Genomic DNA, 20,753 nt, shown 5'->3' on the forward strand with positions numbered 1-20,753 from the left:
TTACAGTCCAAAGTATGCAAAGCTTGTTCTCCAGGATGAGAATGAGGTTTCGGAAAAAATACAGGCAGGACAATGGATTGGTTAAGATGAAAGTCCGAGACAACCTTAGGGAGAAACTTTGGATGTGTACGCAGAACCACCTTGTCATGGTGAAAGACTGTGAAAGGTGGATCTGCGACTAGTGCATGCAACTCACTGACCCTCCTGGCAGAGGTGAGAGCAATAAGGAAGACCACTTTCCAAGTGAGAAATTTGAAATGAGCTGTGGCCAAAGGTTTAAAAGGAGGCTTCATTAAGGCGGAAAGAATCACATTAAGATCCCAGACCACAGGAGGAGGCTTGAGAGGTGGTTTCACATTGAAAAGACCCCGCATGAATCTGGAAACCAAAGGATGAGCAGTAAGAGGTTTTCCGTGAACTGGCTCATGAAAAGCAGTAATGGCACTAAGGTGGACTCTAATGGAAGTAGACTTGAGACCAGAGTCAGACAAAGAAAGGAGATAATCCAACACTAGTTTTACTGCTAGCGAAGTTGGATCATGATGATGTAGAAGGCACCAGGAAGAAAACCGGGTCCATTTCTGTTGATAGCATTGAAGGGTGGCCGGCTTCCTGGAAGCATCAAGAATAGAATGAACAGGCTGAGAGAGAAGTGAATGAGCCGAAATCAGCCCAAGAGATACCAAGCTGTCAGGTGCAGAGACTGCAGGTTGGGATGCAGGAGGGACTGTTGATGCTGAGTAAGCAGAGAAGGAAACAGTGGAAGAAGTATGGGCTCCCGGGAACTGAGTTGAAGCAGAAGGGAGAACCAATGTTGCCTGTGCCACCGAGGAGTGATGAGAATCATGGTGGCTTGTTCCCTCTTGAGTTTGAACAAGGTCCGCAACATGAGAGGCAGAGGAGGGAATGCATAAAGGAACTGATTGGTCCAATCCAGGAGAAACACATCTGCTGCCAGACGGTGAGGGGAATAGAGTCTGGAGCAAAATTGGGGCAGTTGATGATTGTGAGGAGCTGCAAAAAGGTCCACCTGAGGAGTGCCCCATTGAGCGAAAATGGACTGGAGAGTTACGGGATCGAAAGTCCATTCGTGAGGTTGGAGAATTCTGCTGAGATTGTCGGCTAAGGAATTCTGTTCTCCCTGAGTGTAGACAGCTTTCAGGAATAAATGGTGAACTGTTGCCCAAGACCAAATCTTTTGGGCCTCTTGACACAACAGGCGAGAGCCCGTCCCACCTTGTTTGTTGATGTAGTACATTGCTACTTGATTGTCTGTGCAAAGAAGTAGAACCTGAGGAAAGAGGAGATGCTGAAAAGCCTTGAGGGCATAAAACATCGCTCTGAGTTCCAGGAAATTGATGTGATGTCTCCGTTCCTGGGCAGTCCAAAGACCTTGAGTCTGAAATTCGTCCAAGGAGCCCCCCATGCATATGGGGATGTGTCTGTGGTGATGACTAGATGATGAGGAGGCAGATGGAACAAAAGGCCTCTGAAGAGATTGTAAGATGTCAACCACCATTGCAGAGACTTTCGAAGAGACAATGTCACAGATATGTGTCGCGAAGAAGGATGCGTCGCCTGAGACCACTGGGTAGCTAGGGTCCATCGAGGAGTGCGCAGGTGAAGACGTGCAAAGGGGGTAACATGAACTGTCGAGGCCATGTGACCCAAAAGTATCATCATTTGTTTGGCAGAGATGGAAAGCTGTGGAAGTATCTGCTGGCAGAGATGAAGAAGGGTTTGAAGGCGGTTGGGAGGAAGAAACGCCCTCATGAGAACAGAGTCCAAGATCGCTCCGATGAACTGAAGACGCTGGGTAGGGATGAGATGCGACTTGGGCAGATTGATTTCGAAACCCAGAAGTTGGAGAAATAAGATGGTCTGTGTGGTGGCATGAAGCACTTCCTGAGATGAAGGAGCCTTGATTAACCAGTCGTCCAGGTAAGGGAAGACTTGAAAGATGGTGAGAGCATAGGAAGGCGGCCACCACAATGAGACACTTTGTGAACACCCTGGGAGAGGAGGCAAGACCGAAGGGTAACACCTTGTACTGGTAATGACAGTGATTGATCATGAAGCGGAGATACTGTCTGGATGCCAGATTGACCGGGATGTGCGTGTAGGCCTCCTTGAGATCGAGAGAGCATAGCCAGTCGCCCTGAGTGAGAAGAGGATAAAGTGTGGCCAGAGAAAGCATTTTGAACTTTTCTTTGACCAAGCATTTGTTGAGATCTCGGAGATCCAGAATGGGTCTGAGGTCTCCGGTTTTTTTTGGAGACCAGAAAGTAGCGGGAGTAGAATCCCTGTCCCTTCTGATCTAGAGAAACTTCCTCTATGGCGTTCAGAAGAAGAAGGGATTGGACCTCCTGAAGGAGTAGGGAGGACTGAGGTGTGTTCAAAGCAGACTCTTTTGGAGGACTTGGAATGGGAAGAGTCTGAAAATTGAGAGAATAGCCATGGCGAATGATGTTGAGAACCCACTGGTCTGAGGTGATGATCTTCCAACGGCTGAGGAAAAAGGACAGACGACCTCCGATAGGTTGGGGCAGAAGAGAGGACGGAGGCAGACTGGCTATGCCCTGGAGAAAAAAGTCAAAAGGGTTGAGTGGGTTTAGGTGGTACAGGTTGTTTCACCACCTGCTGTTGTTGAGCCCTAGGTTGTTGGCATTGTGGTTGACGTTGACGCCGAGGTTGTTGCTGAGCCGGAGGAAGAGGATGAGCAGAGTAGCGACGTTGATAGGAGGACTGCTGGCAAAAAGAACGAGAGGGTGGAGGCTTCTTCTTGTTCTTTAACAGAGTGTCCCAGCGAGTCTCATGGGCAGATAGCTTTTGAGTGGTAGAATCTAAAGAGTCTCCAAACAGCTTGTCTCCCAAGCATGGAGCGTTGGCAAGGCAGTCCTGGTGGTTAACATCAAGTTCAGAGACTCTAAGCCAAGCTAGACATCTCATTGCAACTGCCATTGCCGTGGCCCGAGAAGTGAGCTCGAAGGTGTAGTAAATCGAATGCACCATGAACTTACGAAGTTGCAACAGACTAGAAGTGTACTGATGAAATAAAGGGAGCTTTCTATCAGGAAGATATTTCTGAAAAAAGGAAAGCTGTTAGATAAGATGCTTCAGGTAAAATGAAAAATGAAAGGCATAATTACCTGAGCGGTTAGCTAGCATAGCGTTTTGATAGAGACGCTTGCCAAACTTATCCATAGCTTTACCCTCTTTGCCAGGAGGGACAGATGCATAGATACTAGCGCCGGTAGACTTTTTCAAGGTGGATTCTACCAGCAATGATTCCTGTGGAAGTTGAGGCTTGTCAAAGCCCGGGATGGGAATAACTTTGTATAATGTGTCTAACTTACGAGGAGCACCTGGGATGGTTAAGGGTGTTTCCAGGTTCTTATAAAAAGTCTCTCGTAAAATATCATGCTTCCTTTGGAGGCTGATCAAAATCCAAAGCTTCAAGAAAAGCCTTAGATTTTTTAGATTCAGCCTCCAAAGGAATAGAGAGAGACTCATACATTTCCTTTAAGAAAGATGTAAAGGAGGATGAATCATGCTTGGCAGAAGGATCTCGGCCAGCAGGGTCTTCCTCAGGGGAGGACGCCTCTTCCTCGGACAACAGAGGTTCTTCTGAGTCATCCCAAAGATCAGGATCGCTGACTTGGGAAGCACGACCCCGGGACTCCGGTTTTGAAGGCTCAGTATGTCTGGTTTTGCGTGCCGACTTCCCGGAGCGCAGTGAAGCGGTATCCGGGGAAGTAAGAGGTTGGCGGTGCCGAGAAGAATCAGACATCTGTGTGGGGTCAGTTGTTTGGACCGCACGATGGAGGCCTCTCGGTTCGGCAGACAATACCGGCATGGAGGCTGAAGCAGAAGAATAAACCGGTACCGACAGAGCAGAAGCCGACAATAAAGGCTGCTCCACGGCCGGTACCGGAGGCTCAGACCGGACCAGAACTGGAAGGCTCGGTGCCAACAGAGCAGGAAGGAGCTGTTGTAACTGCTCTTTAAGCTGGACCTGAAGGACAGCCGCAATACGGTCGTCCAAGGAAGGCATCGGTACCGCTTTCTTTTTCTGCGGTACCTGCGGTGCCGCTCGACGCCCAGAGGATGAGAAGGCAGAGGAAGATTCACTCACCTCTATAGGGGCGGAGCATTTATGAGAGCGCCTCGCAGTCAGCAGGATTGGACTCTCTGCCACAGCGACCGGAGGGCACTCCAGTGAGGAAGGCTTCTTAGCCGGCTTACCTGAAGGGTGCGACGCCTCCGCGGTGTCGAGCGGTGTCGATGAAGTGGGTACCGGCTTAGATGTCGTCGACGCCGGTGTGGACGCCGAGGGCTCAGTCATTGTGGTACCGAAAATAAGTTTCTGTTGGATTTGGCGATTTTTTTAAGGTACGGTTTTTAAGTGTAGCACAACGGGTGCAGGTGGAAGCCCTGTGATCCGGACCCAGGCACTGAAGACACCAATTGTGCGGGTCGGTCAGAGAAATGGGGCACGCGCACCATTGGCACTTTTTAAAACCTGGCTGAGGGGGCATGAATGTAAAAACGACCTCCGCTAAATCGAAGGCTGAGGCTTCGATGGTGGCAACAGGCCCTGCCGGGGCGAACCGGAAAAAGAAAGAAAACTATATATATATATTTTTTTTTTGAAAAGTAGAGAAGAAATACAAGAAAAAAGGAAGAGAACTTCCAAGAAAAAAATCCGCGCGAGCAGGAAGGCAAGCGAAAAAAAATATTTCAACAGCCATTGAAAAACGCGTCTTCTTAGCTCCGCGGAAAATAAAAAACTGGGGACCGCGCGCCTCCGTCGGGCGGGAAGGCACTCGCACATGCGCGGTGCGGCCTAACTAGAACTTTCTAAGTTCTTAGAGTGCAATCACTCTAAAATTGTCCGTACTGGGGCTCCATCGGTGCCGTCACCCATCAGTTAAGAATATGCTGCCTGCTTGTCCTGGGATAAGTGCTGATTAGGAGACCCAGCTGAAGCATAACTACACTGTGCTCTCACATCACTTCCTTCCTCATTCTATAATAGGTTGCCTAAATTTAAGCACCATTTGCATACATAAATTTATGGACTACTGCCATTTACACATATACATGGCAGTAACGTGTCAAACAAGTATTCTATAATTGCATCTAAAATAGCTTAGCACTAAATTGTCAAAGAAGCGTCCAAAGAGGAGGGGCATTAGAATAGCATTGTCAGGGCTGGCATTTAGATACTTAAATTTATAGAAGACAAGCATGTGCTTAAAATGTTGCATTTAGAGCTAACACTTACATGAGTCATAGACCTGTCATAAATATTAGTGCCTCAATGTAGACATACTGATGCTGACTTACACTGGTATTCTATAATGGCAGCCTTAAATAAAAAGAGATTAGGTTCTTACCTTGTTAATATCTTTCTCAGTAAATAAGGTGTGTCATGCTGAACACTAGGGTATCATCCCTGTACCCGTGGACCATGCAGAAGGTATCCACTCCAGATTTTCAACTCCTCCTCCATCTTCTTCCTTAGAGGACTCTGCTGCTCCCTTCAGTTTGTACCAAAGCGTGCGATAGCCTTAAACAAAAACACATAAGGAGGGGCATGGCGAAGCACCCCAACAATACATTTCTGTTCTGCTCTGAAAAAGTTTAACAAACAAGTTAAACATTGTAATGGAACACTTAAAACATCGAGTTATACATAACCTTCAGAACATTTATGGAGTTCAAACATTCCTTCAAGGTATTCTAGCAATAAATGGTTCTTCATATCCTTGAGGTCTGACTGACACAAAAAATCTGTGTCCGAATAGAACTCTCTGATTGAGGCAGTAGGCAGGCCAAGTAAATAACTGACAGGGCAGGACTTCAGCATAACACACCTTATTTACTGGAACAAATATTAGCAAAGTAAGAACCTAATTTATTTTTCCACTGCAACAGGTGTGTGATGCTGAACGCTATGGATGTACAAAATCAGTCCCAGAAATTTAGGGTGAGACCTCTGCACTGTGCTGCAGCATCCACTCTGTAGAATGTGGAGAAAGTATGCAGTGTAGACCAGGTCACTGCCTTACAAATCTCCTTGGGCAGAATCACCTAAGCTTCCACCCATGAAGAAGCCATGCTTCTTGTCGAATGCTCTCTCAAGGTGACTGGCAACTGTTTTCCACAGCCAATGTATGCTGACGAGATGGCCATGCATATCCATCTTGAAATGGTAGCCTTAGTTGTTGCTCTGTTGCATCTAGCTTGACTGGTAAGTACAACGAGATGATCTGCCAGTTGGAACTCATTAGTAACCTCCAGATAACATAGGAGGTCTCCAGCTTTCTCAGAATCTGGTCTTTCTTCTTTGATCCCATAGTCTAGAATACTGGGACCAGGGAGACAGCAGCATGTTCTGAAGGGGATGCATGTGAATCTTCGTGCAAGGGACCAAATCTATACTCGAGGATCCTCCCTAATACTTACAAAAATTTTGAGAACCTAGAAAATTAGACCGCCCCAAGCCCCTAGGAGTTTATGGTCTACTGTCAGGCAAAGATTTTGTCAAACGATCTGACACACTAGTCATAAGATCACCAAGACTTTTACTAGATAGCATTTGTCCCTTAAAGGAAGCCTACTGAGAGTTGCCTTAGAAGTGAAGTCTCTCACCAATTTCCTAATACAGAGAATTCTGCAGGATGAAATGGATTAAGCCAAAACTTTGCTCACGACTCTGAAGTTGTAAAGCGTGGCGGCTATATAATCCACCCCTGCCAGCATGAGATGGAGGTAAAGCTTCACCATCTGCCAGGGAAATCCCATGTATCCTGGTATGACAAGCACTTGCTACAAATAAGGTTGTTGCTGTGGCTTTAATTCCTAAAGCTAGAGCCTCGAACTGTCTCTTGAGGACCATATTCACTCTGCAGTCTTGTGTATCCTTTAATTTCACACCTCCCTCACTTGGCAGGGACATGCATTTTGTTACTTGAGCCACCAAAGAATCCATCTGCTGACACTCCTGAGCCATGGGATATAAATTAGTGTTTTGGCTACTCGTAACAAGCTGTCTGGAGTATCTCACGTGTCAGGATGCCAGGGAAAAAAAGCGGGATGTGCTCTCACCCCACTCAGGATAGAACATAGAGTCTGTGGGAGTCTAATTTTAACTCCCAGAGAGAGTCTGTAATGAGGTCCAATAATGCTGAGGGCTTAAACAGCTGGTGTATTATTCATTTATTTATTCAATTTTCTATACCATTCTTCCAAGGGAGCTCAGAACAATTCACATGAATTTATTCAGGTACTTAAGCATTTTTCCCTGTCTGTCCTGGTGGGCTCACAATCTATCTAATGTACCTGGGGCAATGGGGAGATTAAGTGACTTGCCCAGGGTCACAAGGAGCAGCATAGGTTTGAACCCACAACCTCAGGGTGTTGAGGCATTAGCTTTAATCACTGTGCCACACTCTCCAGCTCAGCGGGATCTTTACCCTGATTAAGAACCACCATCACCTTCTGCGCACTCACCCCTATATCTCCCAGCAGGGAATCCTTACTATGCGAAAGCAGGGGTATTGAAACTGACTCCTCATCCTCCATGACTTTTGTCAGAAAAGTCCTCCAGGTCCAGAACAGCCTCCGCAATTGAGACAGATGCGCCATGGGAGTCCAAGCCCCCTTGCACAAACCCTGGCTCAATCCTAGACTTTGCCTGAGGATTCCGACCATCCAAATAAGCTCTCCACATCAAATTCACAAATTCGGGAGAAAAAGCCTGACAAGGCAGCTCTGAATCCCCTTTAGGTGACTTTACTTTATGTTTCTTGGGTTCCACAATCTCCATACCCTTCTGCTTGAAAAGGCTGCTGTTCCGGGACTCCAGGAGGGATTTTCTGCAAGCAGACATACCCCCGATGTATCATTGGCCCTAGAGACCTGTGAAGGGGCTAAGTCAAAAGCTTCCATCCCTCCAATGTTTTCTGTATAGCACATGGTGCAAGGACGCTCCTCAGGCATCCATCCAGCGCAAATCTGGAATTATATAGGGGTAAAGGTGTCTGAGGACTCCATCCCTGTCAGTTTTGAGGCAAAACAAGGTGTTTTGAAGAAGCTGGAGAACTTAAAAAAAATTTTTTTTTAAATTGGGAAATCCAAGATGGCTGCCGCAACAACATTTTGGCACTAAAAAATGCCTCAACTAAACTAAAAAAAAAAAAAATCAAAGAAAACAGAATTTTAGAGAGATGGGGGGATCCTCTAGGATGTGAGAGAAACCCTTAAAATACTCTTTACAGACCCCCCTCCTCAATTTCTCTCATAGGCAATAAAACCCTTACTCACTGTCCCATGTGTAGTGACGGTGCTGCAACCTGCCTCAGCTCTAAGAAGTAGCTGGATATGGGAGAAGAATCATTGCCTTAAACAACCAGTCAGTCCAAATGCTAAGATCTTCGGGCTGCCAGTCGGACTCTTCCTCAACCCCCGAGGGACCATGTACGCAAAGGGGAGAGGTGAAAAGCAGCTGGCACCCTGAAGAGCCCCGCTGGACCCCCTGCAGGTGCCTAAACGCCTGCACTCAAGCCCCTGCAAATCAGTAGGCGAGCTAAGTTCCTAAGGGTATGGACCACAAGCTCCACAAATGTTCCTACGGGCTGGCCAAACAGGTTACCAAGGTATTAATCTGCCGGCTGCAGAGACCTAAGTCTGCTTCTTCTCCATGCAGGCAGAGCTGACCCCCACACTAGGGAGCTTTGGACATCAAGAATCATAAGAAATCCACAAAAAAAACAATGCCAGATCAGAAACACACCTTCCGATCCACGTGCAGAAGGAAAAACTGCAGGGTAGCAGAGCCATCCAAAGGAGGAGGAAACCTGGAGTTGCAAACCTGGAGTGGTTACCTTCTGCACAACCCACGGGCACAGGGATATATACCCTAGTGTTCAGCATGACATACCTATTACACTGGAAGTGCCATTATAGCATGAGTGAATTATCCCCTTTATTTTACTGCTTTAATTGTGTATAGCTTGTTTTGACTTATTCTTGCTGTACACCACCTTGAGTGAATTTCTTCAAACAAGCAGTAAATAATACCTAATAAATAAACATACTTAATTTTGGCACCAAAACAGAAGTGCCCTGTTATAGAAGTGCCTTCTCAGTTTCAAAAGGAATAGAATGAACTGCTTTCAGAGGCAATGGAATAGGACCTTCTTACAATAAAGCAAGGTCGGAACTACCAGTTTGTGTTCAATTGTCAGAGAGCTAAAAGAGTGTGATATTGAAAACCACAGAGACAAAAAATGTTGTTAGTTTTCATGTTCACTGTTCCTCTTATCTTAAAAAAATACTCTGTGTCAGATCAATGGCCTATAGAAGCAAGTTTCTAGGTAATCAATACATTTCAAATGGAAATGTATCCCACTATTCTGTATTTTTCCAATATATAGTATCCATTTTAAAGTGTTTGTTCTACAGAACAAAAGTTATGCAGCATAAAATTCCCTATACCCAGAGAACAAGCAGAATTCTGTACTTGCTATTCAGAATTCTGCAAAGCTTCTGTGGCATCAGTTGCTCTCTCCCCTTCCCCTGCAAGACCTTCCCAACAAGTAACTACTGTATTTACAAAAAGAAGCTTTCCAAGGAGGGAGAAGGAGGAGGAATCTGCACAGTGGGTCATTTCTACTTCCTATGCTGGCTTAGACCCAACAGAGGAGGGGGAGAGTACATCTGATGCTGGCTGCATGCGCCATGTGGGAAGGGGGCCGAGCAAGGTGAGAGTGTGTCCTAGAGTTTCAGGGAAAGGGGCATTGAAAGCTATGATAATGAGACCACGACATGATGTGCCTGGTTTTTAAATGGAAGATGAGGAAAATCACAGTTTTCCAACCTAATGCCAGCATTGGCAACAAATTTAAGATTTAAAATTTTGTTGAAATCCTATTTGTATATGCTTTTGGAACTCTGGTCTTGCTGGCTGAGAGGGATGGTTGAAGGATACTTGATAATTTTTGATACAGCTCTGTTTGATGAGGGAATGTATGTATCCGAGATGATTGAAACTTTTTCCTATATTAATATATGGAATTCTTTCCTTGCTCTTAGTTGATTATTTTTTAGCTAGGCAATATAAAAATTTTTTAACAACAAACATAATTAATCCACTGAAAATTATTCTCAACTGATCACCTGAAAAATGTGGGATCCCAAGGTTCTTGATGGGCCACTGCTGACTACTGAATTCATATTTTACCAGACTAATATCATGGATCAAAACCTGATTGATGTGAAAATGTTATATGACTGCTTAACAAGGAGAAAAATGTATTTGGCTGGATCTTACTAACATATACATAAACAGAACGTGCATTATAGGTGAAATCTAATCAAAAGTATATAATTATTTTCAACAATCTAAATTTTCTTCAAGTGATAAAAGAGAGTACCAACCTGTCAGTCTTTTCCTTAGTCTGTAAGGAGTGGTTGACACAAAAACATTTTTCTCACCCTATAAAAACAAGGAAATGTCTCCATAAAACTATAGAACAGGGAGAAAACTCCAAAAAACTGCCACAAAAACTTAGAAAGAAACCAACAAGGCAGAACTAGTCAAAAGGTTTGGAGAGTGGTAACTCAATGACAGAAATCCTCTGTGATTACAACGCAAGTATAGCATAAATAATAAAATAATAAATGTGGATGTAATAGGGTACCCTCAGTGTGAAGGAACAGCGAAAGAAGAAATACTCCAGCGCTTCACATTATCAGACAGAGGCAACCATGCCCCCGCCTACACACCATCATCGGGTAACTCAATGTGTGCTTTAAATCAAAAAGTGTGAATCAAACCACAAAATAACAAGTGAATGCTGCAAGACAGAGGAGGGAGCCGGCAAGACGTTAAACAGCTGGGGGCGGCAGAAGGAAAACACCACATTGTCCTCGAGTGTATAAGTGGGGCCGCGGGTTGGACACCCTTGCTCTAATAGCTTCCTTCACCTCATTCATTAACCATGCAGACTGCCATTTAGTGTTCATTCCTCCTTTTTTAATACATGAGGGAACGCTTCCAGAAAAGCCGCGGGAGGCGCGTGGGAGCTGCTGCCCACGGCTTTGAGTGAAAGCTGCAAGACGGAGGAGGAAGCAGGAAAAAGGTACACACCCGTGGCCCAAAAGGGAGAAGGGAGTGAGACTTGAGAGGGAGGGAGCATAAACTTAGGAAAAATGATGGAAGGAAGGAGGGAGGGGCATGAACTTAGGACACAGAATGAAGAGAAAGATAGAGGGGAGCATGAGCCATAAGATGGAAGAATGGATTGAATGAGGGAAAGAGATGCAGAGGTGAGGGAGATAATAGAAAGGGAGAACTGGGTGTCAGAGAGGGAAAGAGATAGTGCAATTGGGGAGATAAAGAAAGAGGAGAACTGTTGGGCAGAGAGAGGAGGGACGGAGACAGAGAGAGAATTATTGGACATGGTGGTGGGAGAGGAATGAGGTAGAGATGCATGAGCACAAAGAGAAGGGGGAGAACATGCTGAGGAAGCCTCCTGAATGTTGGGGAGAGGAGCCTCCTGAATGTTGGGGTTTTTTTGGGGGGAGGTTATTAAAAGAAGTGCTAGATTGGGCGGGGGGGAGAGCTTATGGGGCCAGAAACAGAGGACAGAGAGAGAGAGATGGTGGGCAATGGTCTGAAGTGAGAGAAGTTGGACCTGGGGTGGTGTGGAGGAAGAGGGAAATAGATACTTGAAGGGAGAACTGTTGGCAAGAGAAAGGAAGAAATGGTGGACCTGGGGAAGGGAGGCAGGCAGACAGGGGTAGAGATGGGATGGGGGGCAGTTGGGAAGAGAAAGGGAGAGAAGTTGGATCTAGGGATGGGAGGGAGGGAGAAATGTTAGGCCTGTGGATGGAAGGCAGAGGATAGAAGGCAGAGAGAAGCAGCATCTCTCTTTTTTTTCTCTATTTCATTGTTCAGCATCAAGGGGGGGAGAGAATAAAAAAACAGAAAAGAGAGGGAGCAAAATGTTGGACCACGGAGATAGAGGAGTTGAGATGGAACCATGGAAGGGCAGGAGGGAAGAGAGCTAGGATAAGATGATGCTAGGGATGGAAAGAAAGGGACAGGGAATTATAGCCTGACCAGTGGAGAGAGGGAGGGGGATTCTGAAAGTGGTGAGCCATGTGGATGAGGTCAAAAGGGAGATGACGAGTGAGAGAGCAGTGAGTACAGTGGTAGAAATGTGGTAATGGGGAGTAGATAGAAGGGAATAGGAGGCTGGGAAAGGAGTGAGATGGGAAATGGGAGAGCTAGGGACTGAGAGAAGATGGAGAATTGAGAGGTAGCTGAACATTTAAAAAGAAGAAGGGTGAGAAAGAAGGCAAGATTTGAGTGGACAGAGGCAGAAAAGAAAAAGTTAAGAAAGCTGAAAGGGAAAAATCAATACATTGGAGATAGGCATAAGAAGGAAATGGAACGACAGAAGAGGAGAAAAAATGGACAGCAGACACTGGAAAGAGAATTAGTTGAAGATAGAGAAAAAGCAGAAAGAGAAACTGGGAAAACAAAACATCCAGACAACAAGGTAAGAAAAAATTGTTTTATTTTGAATTTATTAACTGGAACATGTTAGCTTTGGGATATATGCATCACAATTATTTTTGTATTCAGTGGTGTAGTCATATACAGCTGATTTGGGGAAGGTACTGGAGCCCAAAATTAGTGGATGGGCACCAAAGTTTCTACCCCGCCTGAGTGCAATTTATAAATACTTGAGTTAGTGGGGATTCCCAAGCCCTGCCAAATGAAGACATCTTCCTCCAATCTGGCAACTCAAACTCTCCAAGCTTTGCAGCCAATGGCAATATCCTCAAGCTGCCATTGCTTTCATGCATGCATGAAAGCCAAGGGGGGGGAAGGGAGGAGGGAAGGCAGCAGCTCTGCAATATTGTTGCCAGCTGAAGAACTTGGGAAGTTAGAGGGGGAGGAGGTGGCTGTCAGTTGGTGAGGCTTGGGGATTCCTACTAGCTACAGCAAGGTAGATATTCATTTTGAGGGAGCCTAAGCTCAAAGTGGGAGGCCCAAAAAGCACAGTTACTTACCGTAACAGGTGTTATCCAGGGACAGCAGGCATATATTCTCACATGTGGGTGACGTCATCTACGGAGCCCCGATGCGGACAGCTTTTCAAGCAAACTTGATTGAAGATTCAAGTTTGCTGTACTGCACCACGCATGTGTGCCTCCTGCTCCACTAGAGGGCGCGTCTCATCCTCGTGGTCTCCAGTTCACATAGCCAGCAAAGAAGCCAACCTCAGGGAGGCGGGCGGGTTGTGAGAATATATGCCTGCTGTCCCTGGATAACACCTGTTACGGTAAGTAACTGTGCTTTATCCCAGGACAAGCAGGCATGATAGTCTCACATGTGGGTGACCTCTAAGCTAACAAAAAAGGGCAGAGGGAAGTTGGCAATTCAAGAAAACAGATTACGTAAAACCGACTGGCCAAACCGGCCGTCGCTCCTGGACAGAGAATCCAGACAGTAGTGGGAGGTGAAAGTATGAACCGAAGACCACGTGGCAGCTTTGCAAATTTCTTCAATAGGCGTGGACCTGAGGAAAGCTACAGACGCTGCCATCGCTCGGACTTTATGTCCCATCACTCGACCATGCAGCGCGAGACCAGCCTGAGCGTAGCAAAAAGAAATACAAGCGGCCAACCAGTTAGACAAGGTGCGCTTGGAAACTGGACGTTCCAACCGATTAGGGTCGAAGGACAAAAACAATTGAGGAACTGTCCGATGAGACTGAGTGCGTTGAAGATAAAAAGCCAACGCCCTTTTACAGTCAAGAGTGTGAAGCGCCACCTCACCAGGGTGAGAGTGGGGTTTCGGAAAAAATACCGGCAGAACGATAGACTGATTGAGATGGAAGTCAGACACCACTTTTGGCAAAAACTTAGGATGAGTACGGAGAACCACCTTGTCATGATGGAACACAGTAAAAGGCGGGTCCGCTACCAATGCCTGCAACTCACTAACTCTTCGAGCAGAAGTGGGTGCAAGCAGGAAGATCACCTTCCAAGTGAGGAATTTGAGATGACACTTATCCATAGGCTCAAACGGAGGTTTCATAAGTTGAGCCAGAACCACATTAAGATCCCAAACCACAGGAGGAGGTTTGAGAGGAGGATGAACATTCAAGAGACCCCTCATGAAGCAAGAAACCAAGGGGTGAAGTGAAAGGGACTTCCCGTCAAGATGCTGATGGAATGCAGCTATCGCACTAAGATGCACTCGAATAGAGGTAGTCTTCAGACCGGAATGAGACAAATGAAGTAAATACTCCAGGACCGAAGACACAGGGACTGAGACAGGTTCTAAATGATGGGAGGAACACCAGGACGAGAATCGCGTCCACTTCTGGGTGTAGTAAAGTCTAGTCGAGACTTTCCGAGAAGCCTCCAACACCTCCCTAACCGACTGAGACACAGGGAAAGAAGTCAGGGGGAAAGAAACCAAGCAGTCAGATGAAGAGACTGAAGATTGGGATGTAATAGTGACCCTCGACTCTGAGATAGTAAACACAGGCAGAAGCAGGGGTTCCCTGACGCTGAGTTGAAGTAGCAGGGAAAACCATGGCTGACGAGGCCACCGAGGAGCAATCAAGATCAGAGTGGCCCGTACCGATTTGAGATGGACCAGCGTCCGCAGAATCAGGGGAAAAGGCGGAAACGCGTAAAGGAACCGCCCCTCCCAATCGAGGAGGAAGGCATCGGCCTTGAGACGATCCGGGGAGTACATCCGGGAATAGAAGAGAGGCAGTTTGTGATTGAGGGGGGAGGCGAACAGATCTATCTGAGGCGTCGAACACCTTTCGCAAGACCTGAGAATGCAGCGACCACTCGTGCGGCTGGAGGAGGCGGCTGAGCTTGTCCGCCAGGCAGTTCCGCTCCCCCTGGATGTAAACCGCTCGGAGGAAGACGTTTTGGGACACTGCCCACTCCCAGAGACACAGAGCTTCCTGACAGAGGGATCAGGACCCCGTCCCTCCTTGCTTGTTTACATAATACATCGCCACCTGGTTGTCCGTACGGACGAGAACCGCCTGGTCGTGAAGCAGATGGCGGAAGGCCACAGCGGCGAGATAGATGGCCCAAAGTTCCAGCACATTGATGTGACAGCGACGATCCTCTGCTGACCACAGCCCCTGAGTGCGCAGACCATCCAGATGAGCCCCCCAAGCATACTCAGACGAGTCCGTGTTCAGGACCTTGTGGTGCGGAGAGGCGAGAAAGAGCAAACCCTTGGAAAGATTTGAAGAATTGGCCCACCAACAGAGCGATCGTTTCAAAGAAGGAGTCACCGTCACGTGACGGGCGATCGAGTCCCGGTCCTGACGCCATTGAGAGGCCAATGTCCACTGCGGAATCCGCAGATATAGATGGGCGAACGGTGTGACATGGACGGTAGAGGCCATATGGCCCAGCAGGGTCATCATTTGTTGCACTGAGACCGAGGTCTGCAGCGAAATCCGTTGACTCAGATTTACCAATGCCTCCCGACGTGGAGGAGGAAGGAAGGAACGGAGGCGAACCGTGTCCAGCACGGCCCCGATGAACTGCAAGGACTGAGAGGAGCACAGATGGGATTTTGGAAAGTTTACCTCGAACCCCAGACTTTGAAGGAAGATAATAGTCTGTCGGGTAGCTGAGATAACCCCCTCCCGAGACGGAGCTTTGATCAACCAGTCGTCGAGGTAGGGGAACACCTGAAGGCCCTGGGACCGCAAGGCTGCCGCCACCACCATGAGACACTTCGTGAAGACTCGGGGGGAAGAGGCCAAGCCAAAGGGGAGAACCCGATATTGCAGATGGTGGTCTCCCACCTGGAAACGCAGAAAGCGGCGGTAAGCAGGATACACCGGAACATGTGTGTAGGCCTCCTTCAGATCGAGGGAGCAGAGCCAATCACCCTCGTCCAGCAAGGGATAAAGAATCGGAAGGGAAAGCATCCGAAACTTCTCCCGCACAAGAAATTTGTTGAGGCGTCTCAAATCCAGGATCGGACGCAGGTTCCCCGTCTTCTTTAGCACCAAGAAGTAACGGGAGTAAAACCCCCGCCCTCGTTGACTGTGAGGGACCACCTCCACCGCCCGCAGGTGAAGAAGGTCTCGAGCCTCCGAGAGAAGGAGGGGCAACTGCGCCCGATTGGGAGGACACGCACAGGGAGGGCTGTCGGGAGGAATTTCTCGAAAGTTGAGAGAGTACCCGGATGAGATCATGCCAAGGACCCATGCGTCCGACGTGATCTGTTCCCAACGAGGGTAAAAGGCTCTGAGGTGGCCCCCGATGGGAAGACGGCCTGAGAATGGGGCGGAGGGGGCCAGCCCCCATCCGCGCATCCCGTCAAAAAGACGGGGACGGCTTAGCCGCAGCAGGTAGCTGAGTCTTGGGCAAAGCCCTAGGATGAGCTTGCTGACGCCGGGGCGGAGGCCGCGAAAAAGCTGGAGTGGATTTCTGCGGGTAACGGCGCGGAAGGGCCCGGAAAGGCCTAGAAGCGGGCGGCTTAGGCTTAGGCCGAACAAGAGACGCAAACAACCTCTCATGCTCCGAGAGGCGTTTCATAGCCGCTTCGATGGTATCATCAAAGAGTTCCTTGCCCAGACAGGGGAGGTTCGCCAAACGATCCTGTAAGTTAGGGTCCATGTCGACCATATGCAACCAAGCCAGCCGACGCATGGCCACAGCAAAGGCGGCTACCCTGGAGGAAAACTCGAAGCCATCATAGGCTGCATGGAACAAATGAAGGCGGAGATTGGAGAAATCCTCAAGGAGCAGGCCAAACGCCCCTCGGCGGGAGGTCGGCAACTCCTCCGAGAAAGCCCCCAATAGTCCAATCAGGTGTTTCAGATAGGACGTAAATGTAAAGGTGTAATTTTGCACCCTAGAGGCCATCATCGAGTTCTGGTATAACCTCCTGCCGAACTTGTCCAGGGTCCTACCCTCTCGACCCGGAGGGACTGCCGCGGAGACCTGGGAGGGGTGAGCCTTTTTCAGAGAAGATTCCATCAACAGCGACTGGTGAGAAAGCTGCGGCTGCTCAAACCCCGGGCAAGGCACCGTACGGTACTTGGATTCCATCTTGGAGGGGACAGCCGTCACCATATAGGGAGTCTCCAGGTTCCTAATAAACGTCTGCTGGAGTACAGGGTTCAACGGCAGGCGGAGGGACTCCCTAGGCGGAGGGACTCCCTAGGCGGAGACGGCATATCCAGCTCCGCCAGATACTCCTTTGAGTACCTCGAGTCGGACTGAAGGTCTAAGTCCAGTGCGCGACCCATGTCCTGGACAAAACGAGAGAAAAAGGGACGAGACGTTCCCGGGGCCCCGTGAGGGGACAGTGAACGGGACCTCCGCCTCGCGGAAAAGGACGGGGAAGCCTCCCTCGAATAACGAGGCTCCCGCTCCGACCCATGCTCCGAGACCGGGGAGACACTTGGGAAGTGTTCCGGGGTTGAGGATCTGCGGCGCCTCGAGGAGTCCCTCGGGGACGATGCCGGGGTACGAGGCACCGACCGACAACAAGTCGGAGACCTGTCCCCGAACTCCCTCGGCGAAAGCCTGGAGCCTCGGACCGGAGCCCCGGACCGAGGGGGAGTCAGTAGAATCCGGGGGTTAGAGAGTGATAACTCATCTACCCTCAGTGGTCCTGCACGAGATGTCGTGGAGCGGCCCCGCAGCGTAGGAGAACTCCGGGCCTTCTTGAAAGTTCTGCGGCTCGAGGACTCAACATGTTTAGACCGACGCTTTGCCCCGCGGAGCTCCGTGGGGGAAGAGCGTCTCGACGAGGAATCCGAGGAGGACGAGATGCGGCGAGACTGGCGCACCTTGCCCCGAGGGGCCTCGACACGGGACTCAGGCTGGTCCGGCACACGCGAGGTCGAGGTCGGGGCCGGGTGAAGGTGGGCTAGCGCAGCGGACAGTTCCGACGAGATCATCGCCCGGAGCATGTCCTGAAAAACTGGCACGGACAGCATCGAGGGCATGTCCGAAGCCGCAGTGCACTCCACCGAGGGCGACCTCGATTTTGAGTATTCCCGGGTGGTGGAGGCACGTACAGCGGACTTAGAGGACTTCGCCGTGACCGTAGGCAAGGAACTCCCACCATGCCCGGCCGGCGTCCCTGAGGCTGGCTTCTTCGTCGGTGCGGAACCTGAGGAAGGAAGAGGAGACTTACCCGGAGTCAAGGACTTTTGGGAACCCGAGGTCTTCGGGGTCGAGTCTCGAGGCGGGGCCGAGGTACCCGAGGCCGAGGTCAAGGCCGGGGCCGAAGCCGACCTCGAGGCCGAAGTCGAGGGCTGGTCGGCGGCAAACAGATCTACCATGCGGGCTTTTCATTGATGGAGAGCCCGGTTTTGGAAAGTTGCGCACCGGGGACAGGACTCGGTCGGATGATCGGCCCCCAGGCAGAGAATGCACCAGCGATGCGGATCTGTAATGGATAGAAGACGCTCGCACCGGGTGCACTTTTTGAAACCGGTCAAAGGCCGGGACATAGAAAAAAGAGCAGGCCGCGGCCCACGAGCCCACGACAACCCGGAAGCCTCCGGGTTGCCCAAAACGAAGCGCAACTTCGCGACGAGCAGGAAAAAATAAAATAACAGGCGCACAGCGACTTTCAACACGAAAAACAAGAAAAAATCGCGGTGTTAGAAGGCACTTGGGGCAGAGCCTAAAAAATACACGACTTCTAGGCTCTGCGGAAGAAAACAAACTGGAGACCACGAGGAGGAGACGCGCCCTCTAGTGGAGCAGGAGGCACACATGCGTGGTGCAGCACAGCAAACTTGAATCTTCAATCAAGTTTACTTGAAAAGCTGTCCGCATCGGGGCTCCGTAGATGACGTCACCCACATGTGAGAATATCATGCCTGCTTGTCCTGGGATAAAATCAATAATATTTACCTTAATTAATTGAATATTTACCTTATTCTTCGTTAAGGACGCTAAGATCAACACAACAAAATTTACTAACTATCCCTTCATTAAAAATAATTGGGACAAGAAGAACAACTATGTTTTCAGTACAAGCACCTCAACAGTGGAATAATCTACCTATTTATTTACGTAACGAAACATCACTAGACAAATTTAAACATGATTTGAAAACCATTCTTTATAGAGATGCATTCAATACATAAATAGATAATAATAATAAACACAATATTTATCCTTTAGGAATTAAACATGCAAAACATAATTTTTTTTGTTATCTTTTCTCTCTTTCTTTCCTTCATCATTTTTTTTTTTCACCTACCCTACCCTTATGTATAAACCTTAATTGTTAAAAATTTATTTTTTTTTTAAATTTTAATTCCATTTTATCTTTACCCACTTGTTTCAGTTTGTATTAATAATACATAATGATTAGTTTGTATAATCTTGTCTTATTTGTATTTGTATTTGTCACCCCAGTTTTTTTTTTTATTATACATTCCATTTATGTAATACGCATTGAAATATTTGATATTGCGTAAAATCAAAATTTAATAAAACTTGAAACTTGATTAAACGATCCTCCACATGCGCTGCTGACAGCTGATTCAGCATCCCCGCTCTGATGAGGCTTACCTCTGAAGACACTCACCGTAGCTGTAATAGAAGTGAATGGGAGAACCAGGAGCGCACATCCCTGCTCATCAGAGTGAGGTTGCGGAAGCCTGTGGCTGTTCCCACTGTCAGCGGTGCACATGGAGGGATCACTCAGTCAGGGTAAGTATTATTGCTTTTTTGGGTTCCTCGCCACAGTGTCCCTTTAATGAAGGTTTATTATTAGATATATACATCTTCTATATTAGTGATTGCAGATTTGGGACCTGCTCAACCTTTTTTTTGTTCATTGGCTAGTGTTAGTTTTTGTGCGGCCCCAGAAAAATTTTTTTCAGCCAATGCGACCCAGGGAAGCCAAAAGGTTGGACACCCCTGTATTAGAGCTAAAAGAGAATCCTTCAGAAAAGTGAAGAAGGATTTTACTTAATATAATTATAAACAGCACAAGGAATGGCAAGTCCAATGCAAGGCGCAAATAAGGAAGGCAAAGAGAGATCTTGAAAAGAAGACTGTGCTAGAAGCAAAAAAACAAACAAACAACACAGTAAAAACTTTTTAGGAATATTAAAAGAAAGAAGCCGGGAAGAGAATCAGTTGAACCACTAGAAAACCAAGGGATAAAAGGGGCTCTCAGGGAAGACAAGGACATAGCAGAGAGATTAAATGAATTCTTTGCTTCGGTCTTCGCCAAGGAAGATGTGGGGGAGTTACCAGTGCCAGAAATGGTATTCCATTCTGACGAATCAGAGAAACTCAAACAAATCTTTATAACACTGGAAAACGTAATGGACAATTTGAAAAACTGAACAGTAGCAAATTGTCTAGACTGGATGGTATATAACCCAGAATGCTGATAGAATTGAAAAATGTACTTGCACAACTATTAAGAACTTAAGCAATGCTTCCGCTGGGTCAAATCTGAGGTCCATCGTGCCCAGCAGTCCGCTCACGCGGCGGCCCAACAGGTCCAGGACCTGTGCAGTAATCCTCTATTTATACCCCTTTATCCCCTTTTCCAGCAGGAAATTGTCCAATCCTTTCTTAAACCCCAGTACCGTACTCTGCCCTATTACGTCCTCTGGAAGCGCATTCCAGGTGTCCACCATACGTTGGGTAAAGAAGAACTTCCTAGCATTCGTTTGAATCTGTCCCCT

At 47.8% G+C, this 20,753-nt stretch overlaps 1 protein-coding gene across 4 annotated transcripts in view; it reads right to left on the reverse strand.

Moving 5' to 3' along the window:
- The window catches only part of ORC2 (origin recognition complex subunit 2), a 157,923-nt gene that overhangs the window by 75,112 nt on the left and 62,058 nt on the right, over positions 1–20,753 (reverse strand). For all 4 annotated transcript variants that reach the window (XM_033945473.1, XM_033945474.1, XM_033945472.1 and 1 more), the window contains exon 7: positions 10,447–10,504. In XM_033945473.1, coding sequence (XP_033801364.1) covers positions 10,447–10,504 — 58 coding nt within the window. The remainder of the gene's footprint in view (positions 1–10,446; positions 10,505–20,753) is intronic.

Source organism: Geotrypetes seraphini, chromosome 5, assembly GCF_902459505.1.
Source record: "Geotrypetes seraphini chromosome 5, aGeoSer1.1, whole genome shotgun sequence".
NCBI classification, from domain to species: Eukaryota; Metazoa; Chordata; class Amphibia; order Gymnophiona; family Dermophiidae; genus Geotrypetes; species Geotrypetes seraphini.